The sequence below is a fragment of the Morone saxatilis genome, unplaced genomic scaffold, assembly GCF_004916995.1.
Source record: "Morone saxatilis isolate NCDOM2014 unplaced genomic scaffold, NCSU_SB_2.0 Contig14, whole genome shotgun sequence".
Lineage (NCBI taxonomy): Eukaryota > Metazoa > Chordata > Actinopteri > Moronidae > Morone > Morone saxatilis.
This window is the reverse complement of record NW_023339696.1, coordinates 14,224,106-14,234,387: the sequence shown is the minus strand read 5'-3', so window position 1 is coordinate 14,234,387 and position 10,282 is coordinate 14,224,106. Positions and strand designations below refer to the sequence as shown.

At 38.5% G+C, this 10,282-nt stretch overlaps 1 protein-coding gene across 1 annotated transcript; it reads right to left on the bottom strand.

The window, feature by feature from the left end:
- Window positions 1–360: 360 nt before the first annotated feature.
- Window positions 361–6,660, bottom strand: LOC118322543. The gene is made up of 14 exons (XM_035654256.1): window positions 6,073–6,660; window positions 5,782–5,888; window positions 3,974–4,105; window positions 3,837–3,882; window positions 3,669–3,719; window positions 3,474–3,546; window positions 3,260–3,364; window positions 2,871–2,954; window positions 2,692–2,778; window positions 2,484–2,540; window positions 2,346–2,396; window positions 1,821–1,904; window positions 1,501–1,543; window positions 361–1,401 (listed from the first exon to the last, which is right to left on the bottom strand). Exons 1-14 carry the CDS (start codon window positions 6,143–6,145, stop codon window positions 1,378–1,380), a joined length of 1,017 nt encoding a protein of 338 aa, XP_035510149.1. The 5' UTR covers window positions 6,146–6,660; the 3' UTR covers window positions 361–1,377.
- Window positions 6,661–10,282: the final 3,622 nt, after the last annotated feature.

The following is a 10,282-nucleotide window of genomic DNA, read 5'->3' as shown; positions in this document are numbered from 1 at the left end:
CAATAGTCAATCAACGGCACTATAAGGGAGCTTTGATTTATTGAAAGAAATAAAACCCCACCCGCTGTAGTTGATCATAGAAATACAGTGTGTAAAAATAAGGTTTATATTTTTTAGGTGTAAGTACAATTCAGAATTGACGCTTTTGCAATCTTGAATAAATATGCATTAATTACGTTTGCATCACTCATCGGAACTAATAAGAGATGTAATTGTGTTGCCTATAACGCAGTGTTGTATGACTCATGACTATTTACTGCCCCCTTATGGTATAAAGTTGATACTTCAAGTGCAGTGTTGACAGTTTAGAAACAAAGGTAAAAAAAAAAATGAGCAGGCAGTGAAATCCAGGATGGAGTACAGCATTTTATTCAAAATTCATGACAAAAAAATCATCATCATCATCATTTTTTATATTCCTATTGTCACTACTGATAAATTAAAAAGCAAAAGCACTGCAACTGATTACCTATATAAGCAACAAAAGAAAATTAAAATATGTATATTATATATATGTTATAGGCATGTAATACCAAACAAAACATTTAAGTTACCAAAAAACGGTACTGTGATTCAGGTGATAATAAGAATAAACATGTTTCTAGATTATGCAGCAATAATGGAGCAAAGGCAGGTTTACTTATAATTAATCAGATACAAAAACGTACTTGTTGTAGATCATAAAAGAAAAGAAATCTGATTAAAATAATTCACTCTAATGAGGTATATAATATAATATAATATAATATAATATAATATAATATAATATAGAACATTTTATATAATATTTATTTAGTTTACAAATAAAGTAATGTATTTTACTTTACTTTAAGTGCATTAATACATTCACTTCAATGTATTAATACAATAAGTTGTCTCATAGCTTTGGATGTGGTACTTTTTCTGTCTGGATCCACCCATCCTTTGGTCAAGCCATGCACTTAATATTCTCAGCTATTTTAAATTATTACATAATGTAATAACTAATGTTCCACTATATGTAATGACTAAAATCAATATGTCATATTATCTGTGTGATTGACCAGGCTGAAAGCAACGCACAGACAAGACCGGTTTCCACCAGGATTGTCAAATTTTTCTGTGAAGAAAAACTTCAGGTCATCAGAATGATGTAAATATGTTGTGCATATGTGTGAAATTATGTACAGAGGGTTTGTAAAAGAAATAAGACTTTGAAAAGCATCATGGGATGAAAGCGATCATTTAAACAAAAGTGCTGGACTTCATCCAAAGGAGCTGCCAGTAAAGGTACCACATATCCTAACTGTGAGAAAACTGTATATTGTATATAATATAGGTTATTATTATTATTATTATTATTATTATGACTCAAGATTTATGTATGTGTATAGTTCTTCATGTTGACTCCACGTCAGTGTCCTGTAGAAAACAAAGCAATTGCTAAGTCAAACAAAAACAACATTCTGTACTTTTACAGAAAAGAAGGAATAAATAATGTATAGAAAGCTTTCTACTTACTGGTGCAGTAAAGAAAACTGTGGCTTCACCTTGGATGGCAGCTCTGGAGACACAAACAACAAGGAATAGACATGAAACTCTGCACAGCAACCGCAAAGCTCGGTTTATGCTCACTTTCCAAGCAGATGTCAAGTTCTGAAGTTCAGATTGACCCTTCAGATTTAGGATAGGTGTGGGTGGAGAACGTCATAAAGTTACTCCTGACAGCTGTCAAAACAGCAGCAACAGGCAAAATGAAACAAGGTATGAAGGAGACTAGAAATTGGAAAGCTACAGAGATTTCTCTGCGCAGAGTGACAGAGAGCAAGAGGCAGTCTCACCGCTGATCCAAGAGCAGCGTTTGTCCTTCATTCTCTTGTTCTTCAGGACCACTAACACCAACAGTGCACCCATTGGCTGTGTCCCTGCAGAAGAATTCACAGCCATTATCAGTTAACAGCTAGGCATAGAAAAGTCCAGGGTGAGTGCTCAGGTTATGCATGCAGTGATGCAGTTGTTGTACATTCTGTCTAGTTTCTGTTATATTGTTTTGTGTTATGTATCTTTTCAATGCTTCTGTGCATTTTTTGTACCTTTGACAAAATTAAAGTTAAATTTGATTGCAGATCTATCTATAGTCATCTGAATGATTTACCAGGACCACAAACAGCCCAAACCTAGAGGGTTGCTGTAAAATAACTACATTTGATACAATGAATAATAAATATTTCATACTAAACTATTCTTGGAGGCTTCAATAGGACACATCCTCACCTCACATGTAAATACATGTATACTTTTTTGCAGTACCTAAATGTAATATAAAAACACATACAAAATTAATCAAAATTTTGTAGACTACTTACCTGTCTTTTCCTTTGTTGTCATTCGCTCCTCCTGGATCATCCCTCAGTTTCCTGTTGAAGACATATACAGTAGTTGTTAAATAAAGTATTTCAATTAAAAAATGTACAAAAAACACACTCCAATACCAAAAAGCTTACCTGTGCATGGCTCGATGATTAGAGGCTCTGTAAACGTCAGGGGCAGTTATGTCTCTACTGCAAAACAAATACTAGATAAGAATGGCACTGAATCTCTTCTGAGAAATCTCACTCACTATACCTGCCCAATTAAAGGGATACTTCACCTAAATCTTCAAAGGAAAATTGGCTACAGGCACAAACAAAAGTAAACTATTCTCCTTCTCACTTTTTAGGCGGTTGGATTCCCTCGTTGCTCAAGCTGCGGTCCAGACTAAGGGATTGAGCAGTCTTGCCTTTAGCCGTAGGATCAATACTATGGAGACAAAGGTAGCTTTTAGTAGATTATAGTCTAGACTTCCAGTTGTTAAAAAAAAAAAAACACAGACAGTTTTGACAAAGTCTGACCTGTGAACATGCACACTTTCAAGTGTGTTATGTTGCTCAACACCACTTCCAGGTGGATCAGGTGCAGATCCCATTTCATTCAAACTATAATGACAAAGAAAATATGTGATCACTGAGCTGAATGTAGTTTCTGAATGTTTATTGTCAATGAAGTTACATCATTTGACTTATTTCTAGTTTCCTTTTTCTCAAGAGGAGCTCAGCTGAAGAAAATATTTGAAACACATATTGAACGTTAACTATTAAAATGTATTTATTTAAATTTTACCATTGACCAACTTTGTCTTCCTAAAAGTCAGTGGTTAACTCTATGCTGATAAGGATATGCATTGAAAGTGATTTAAATAACTGGAAGTTAATGGTGGACATATGTGAAAAGTAACACTGACCCAACTCCTTCCTCCTTCTGTGCCTTGGAAATCCCCAGTCCGAGAAAACTCAGAATGCATTGTATGAAAGTGAGCTCAGAAACAGTGATTACACCGTGCTGCTTCCTGACACAACAAACAAATCACAAACAAACTTTTCTGAATCCGTTCAAGACGTGTAAATTAATGTGTAAATAAAACAGTTAATAGTTATTGCAAATAGAATAGAACTCACTTCAATAGCTTTTTCCAAAAAACGTAACACAGAAAAATAATCACAATGAGTGATATCACACCAAATATAATACCTGGACGACAAAATAAAAACGTGTTATCATCAAATATTAATTTTGAGGTATTTCACAGCAAATGAATTCACAGTAAGGTAAACAAAAATGTTGAGGCACTGGAATAATAAAATTCCACTCACTGATGATGATTCTTGGTGTTGGTGAATCAGTTGAATCAATGTACAGTTTCTCTGTTGATAAAAAAGTTGGGATAATTGTGTATAACATATATTATTTATGTATTTATGATCAGCAGTACAATAAAATTCAATCTTAAATCAGTTATTTACAACATCTCATTGCCTTACCTGTAATTTTATAATCCAAACATATCTCTTTTACAAAGTGCTCTCCCTAAAAATCAAAAACAAAGTAAGGGTACATATTTCACACTTACAATAAATCAGAACTTTTATTTAAATTCATATAATAGAGGGAAACTCACATGATGAACTATGTGTTTTACTTGCAGGTCTTGGCAGTCTCTTGTAATGACAGAATAGTTGTCCATGCTCATCACCGTGTTCACAAACTTAAAAGTCTGATCGCCAAGCAAAGCATGAGCAATGAGCACAGTCTGTTGGGATAAAAGGTTTACTTCAGAACAAACACACACCAGACAACCTTAAAGGGCAACTTGGCAACTCGAGCCATTTCTTCGCTGGTTTTCACTTTTGTCATCGCATGTTTTCTCAGCGAGCTCCCCCTACAGCTCTGGGACGTGTATTTCACATAACATCGTAAAAAAAACTCACTTGCTGGACCCTCCTCCCCCTTTCTACCGCTGCTGATGTTGCCTTTTTGCAACTTTTTCGGTGACTGGAGCATATCTACCGAGGGTGGGTAATAACATTATACACTGGAAGGTATTGAGGGGGCGTTGGTGCGTTTATGTGGAATTGCCGCTAAAGCGTTCGTGGTTCTCGCTGGTTCGGCTCTCGCGATACTTACTATTTCCAAATTTACCGGGGACGGTAGTCCCAAAGTTGCTATACGGCTTCTTTATTTCAGAAAGAAAGTCGTTTCAACCTCCATATGTAATAACATATTGGAACAACTTTATTAATATCTTAACTGGAAAAGATCCTGGACTTACCTGGCTAGATATATAATTGATAATAAGTAAAAGAAGTATCTTTTAGAATAATTCATAGAATTTACCATCTAAAGTTTTTTTACAAACGATTTTTTAAAAAAAGATATAGATTTATAGGTCTTGCTTTCTCAACCAGAGTATATGGGAAGATATTTGCACCATTGATTTCTTTTTCGTTGAATCTCATTTTTCCTATGCTTTGAACATATATTGTTTGGCTTCATATACCATCCTTCAGCAAAAGAAAAAACAATATATATTCAATAATCTTATTATACTGTTAGGCCAAATGGCATATTCATAAAATGTCGTTATCACTATCAAAAACCTCTTTCTTTATCTTTGAAAATGAAAGCCAACAATATATTAAGTCTATAAAAAAATCATCAACATGAAGCTGTATAAAACTTTGGTGAATTTAAATGTACACTTTACCCAATGCTTTTTGTATGAAACGTTGCTTTCTTGGTATTGTTTGTATCCCCCTGGCGGCGTTTATTGATTATTGATTTGTATTGCACCATGTTGACTTAATTAAAGTTTTAAGTCCGTCAAAAAAAAAAAAAAAAAATAGTCCCAAGGTTGCAAGGTTGGTTTTCCGCCTGGCGGTCGCCTCGAGGGGGTGGGGGGTTTACCATATTTTCACCGGAACAGGCCATTTAATGGTAAATGGACCTGTACTTGGTATAGCGCCTTTCTAGTCTTCCGACTCACTCAAAGCGCTTTTACATAATTGCACATTCACCCTTTCATACCACATCCACTCAGTGATGGCAAATTCCATCGAACAGGAATAACTCATTCATACAATTCACACCACCCGATGCTTATGCATCGGGGGAGCACATTTGGGGTTCAGTATCTTGGCTCAAGGATACTTCGACACGTGGCAGGAGACGGCGGATCGACCAACGAACCCGCTTGCCGTTCTGAGGCCACAGCCGCCGATTAATTTAACCATCCAAATGATTTCTAAACGGGTTTATTAAGCTGAAAAAGTTGCCAAGTTCCCCTTTAACGTCAACACTTCCGCTTTCTTTTTCTCTCGTCACACACACAGTGAACATCCAGGAAGCCTCTGTCAAAACGATTTTATTAAACAAAACTATCACTATTTAACTATCACTACTACAGCGTTTAAAAGCAAATTAAAATACCCTGTTATCATAGACGTAGATCTCACTTCCCTCAGGTCCTCCGTGAGGGAACTTGAATCCACCACCAGCCTTAATGTCATCGCAGGAAGTGTTCTTCTGATTACATTCTGTGAATTAACAGATTTTATCACTAACAAACTTTTAGATCCTCTACAAACATCATATAAAAGAAACAGAAACAGCCTATCCGAAAGAAAACTAGTAGACTCAGACAGCAGCTCACCATTACCGGAAGTAAAGATAACCCTAAAAAACTGGAAAAACAGGGGAGAAACATTGTCCATCTCTTACCTAGTGATTTTCCAACACAGAATGCCATAAGGATGGCAGGAATCATTCCTTGAGGACGCTTTCTTTGATACATTTTGTCGAAACAAATGAGACACCAGAATGTACTGTAGCAGACACTCTCTGAAACACGCTTCAAGGAAAAAGGAAGTTGTCATGAAGGAAGTTGTCATAAATTAAATTTGTGCCAAGTTTAAACACTAATGCTTTGCTTCAACTGGGCCATAATGATGTCACTTATAATAGTTTCAAGAACAGTTTTTCCTCATTTTTATTAAAATCAGTGGAAGGAAACTAAAAAAAGAGTATAGGAAATCTGTGCTGTTGTGCACTTTCTTTTACGTGTTGTTTTTTATTGTGGTCAAATAACCCTCTTTAGTCCCTCATCTCAGTATTTCTGAGAGTATTTTACCCTTTATGTTATAAATCATATCATAATCATATCAGTGCGTACGTACATATCCAATGTGCCAAACACTCCCACTGTCTTTGTAGTTTTACACACCGAACACAAGAGGAGGCCCTCGTCCTACAGACTGCCCTGACAGAGACACAAAATCACCACAGGGTTTTAATTTCCTTCCAAATTAGATGAAAAGAAAAAGAAGACAACAAATTGTCCCTCTTACAAATGCTGTGGTTCCAACAAGCTCTCACAAACAGATTATGAGCCATTAGATAAACAACACATCCTGGTGCCCATTGTGGATCAATTGTGGCAGCGTGTTTTTACCACTCAGGTGGATGCATAATTTGTATTTATCCATGTTCACCTGTATTGTTTATCCTACTGTTATCTTTGGTGATGGGTTTTGCATGGAGGATGGCACTACTTCCAAATGATTCTAACCGTGAAACAACAGAGGGACAACAGTGGCCTCTGAGTACTCAAAGAAGCCTCTGTCATTACCCCTTTACACACTCTCACACACACACACACACACACACACACACAGTGCAAGAATAAAGCAGAAACCGCCATGCTGCAGCACGCTTCATTTAGACTCCATCTTCTCTGCTCCACCGAGAAAACACAAACCATAGTCTGTGTCACTCAATATGGGCCCCTCTCTATCTCTTCAACACTGTCTACTTCGCTTCCTCCATCTATCTGTCCCTCTCTGCCTCTCCTTTGCCCTATCTCTCTTATGGATTTATTGCAATAGGCCACCAGTGGAGACAGGCAAAGCATACTCTCAAGTGTCCACCTTAAACACAATTATCACATTGATGTGGGAATAGATATAGCGACATTAAGGCCAAGGAGATTACCTCATTAGCCATTTGGTGTGACCAACCAGTTTAACATTGCATCCTTCTTGATTGCTTAATCTCTCCTTGGCGAGACCCTAACTGAATAAAAAATGACACAACAGGCATGAATGAGACAGTAAATAGACTTGTGCTCAGAAGCCCTGGTGGGAAGCTGTGTGGAAGTGGACTTGTCCAATCACCTGATCCGTTCTCCATACATATCAAGTGACAGTGGGAGGCTTGGAAATCGTAACATCCCTCTCCATATCCACAGAGCCCCTGCATAAACAGAGGAGAGCAACGATGACGCAGGACGGTCTGAAAGCACACACAAAGCTATGAACACGCATATCCCATGGCCCACACTCCCACAAACACTGTGCATCTAGTGCTTTAATCTGAAAGGAGTAAATTCCAAACAGTCAAAACAAGACTTTTAGGGTAAATAATTACAATTCTGCTGCTTTTGAGTTCTCTCCCCATCTGTCTCAACTCTTCCATTCTTGCTCTGTTCATAAGAGCAGCGATGAGAGATAAACAGCTCTCTTCCCGTCTCACTGCCACCCCCTCAATCCCTCATTCTCTGTCCATGTGGACAAGGGTAGTACTCTGAGAGTTTGGAAGGTAGACAGTTTTGGCTCTGGTATTTGGAAGTTTTATGAACAAAAGAAGGACATGGGTAAATTAACCCCCATGCAGTGTATACAGTTCAGTATTATTACCCAAGTTTAAAACAAAAACTGGGTGCACCATTCGGGGCGTGCGAGTTGTGGAGTCAAAGCTGAAGCAGAGCAACACCCTGAGAATTCTGAGTAGCTATGAAACAATAGTGCTGGCTACTCAGTACCCTGCTTGGCTTGAGTTTGTGTAGCTCCACAACGGTTTCAAAATACACCTTGTAGAAAGTCGACCGTAACCAAAACAGTATATACAGGCCAGGAGTGACTCTTTTTATAAGAAAACAGTGTCATGTTCACACCCTGAGAGAGTATTTTAGACATTACATGCTATTTTCCCTGAGCCCCAACCTCAGAAGGGAATGAACTGTGGCTAGGAAAAGCATCAAGTCACTAGGGGTGCTTTCAAGTAAAATGGTAATAAGCATAATCCTTCATCCTGAGTGCAAGACCAAAGGAGAGGTGAGTTAAGAGAACAGCAAATAGTGCTGGGACTGTTACAGACACTTTGGTCTGTCCAGTCAGTGCAGTGTGAAGCCTGAAACTCCCACTGGCACAGTTGAATATCACAAGGGGACATCTACACGCTGCCAGGAACACCAACACACACTGACATACTTACTCACTAATAGAGAAATATGTACACAATAATCACATTCATATTGGCTTCAACCAGCTCAAAATATAATAATAAAACATAAACATTCAATCATGCTGTGTGGTTATATTGCATTGGCCCTTACAACACATACCAAAAAAATGAACAGCTAATAAAAGTAAATTAGCCAGTCTGAAAGAATATTCTTCATGAGTGCTGGGAGTGGAGGTGTCATGGGAATATATGAATATATGAAGTCACAGGGCTTCACACAATACCATGCACACCCCCATCTACTCCCCCTACTCCCATATTAAAGCCCCTTCCAGAGCGGCCAAATCTCCCCCCTCATTTTCAAAACCACAGCTCCCCTTTACAGAGCTTGGTTAGCCTGGGCACAGCAACCTGATCCTGCTGAGAAAGTCTTATAAAAGGAAGCAAATAAAACAACCCAATCAAAAACACCTCTACTCCTCCTCCACCTCTCCTTCACAAACATGAAAGATCTGGAAGATGTCTGATAACGGACCAACCACTGCCCGAGGAGATTAAACATGAAGACTTGGTGTGAAGCTGCAGCATATTCGTACATTATGCTTTAACATACAAACAGCCACGTCTAAGCCCTGTACAGTGTAATGCACAGCATTCACGTGGTGCTGAGGCACACGTTGTGCAATTTCAGAGAGTAACTTGGACAGCCTCTATTAATCTGTTTTCCAGCTCGATCTCCTGAGAGGGATCTCTGTCAGAAAACAAACCTCTCTGTTTGAAGCATGGCCTCCAGTTAAACTTGTTCAACTTCTGCCTCTCTCTGTACGTTTCACTCCCCTCCTTAATTTCTCTCCCACTTTCCCTCTCGCTCCACTTTTCTTCCCATGTCTTTGCTCTCCTTCGCCATCGTTTTCCGTCCGTGTTTCTTTTCTTTTCTCTATTCATTTCTTTTCCCCCCTGTGATTCGTTGCTGGCGTAACTCTCAGTATTTGGCTGGGCGAACCCAGGGTGAGCGTGTCTTGTTACAGCAGTCCAGGCCCTCTGATAAAGCCCAGCATTGTGAGGGATAATCCCTCAGAAACAATCAGGATATTTTTTATACCGTGCCCTCTGTTATTTCTGTAGCTTCACACATAAATATACACACAGCATGCACACACACACTCACACACATATACAATACAACTCAACTCACACACGCTACTATTTGTTCCGACACACAAACAAGTACATGTGCAAGCACTGGCATGCACTGCACACTAAGTGGACTCATGAGAAAGTATGCAAAAAATTCACATCAAATTACCCATTTGGTTAATTTTGTTTATAAGCTGCTCTCTGTGTATACTGCTCATTCATGTCATTCACAGCAGAAGACTGTCTCACCTAAAGCCATGAGTGACATGACTGAGGTTTTAAGGGAAAGGGATTTGTAAATGGGGAGTTGCTGCAGCCCTGTAAAATGTCAGTTAAGTCAGTATGTCTATCACTGTCATGTTTTGTTAAGGCAGCCCTTCTGGAGCTGTGCACACTTGGCTGAGCCCTATTGTTAAATAAACAAAGCCTTGTGTTTGGCCGTGCTGTGGATCAGTGAGGCAATCAGGCACTCACCTGAAAAATTGAAGCCGGGAGAATGGAGAGCAGAGCAGGAGAGCAGCACACACTGCAAGAAATATAAAGTTTTACACAC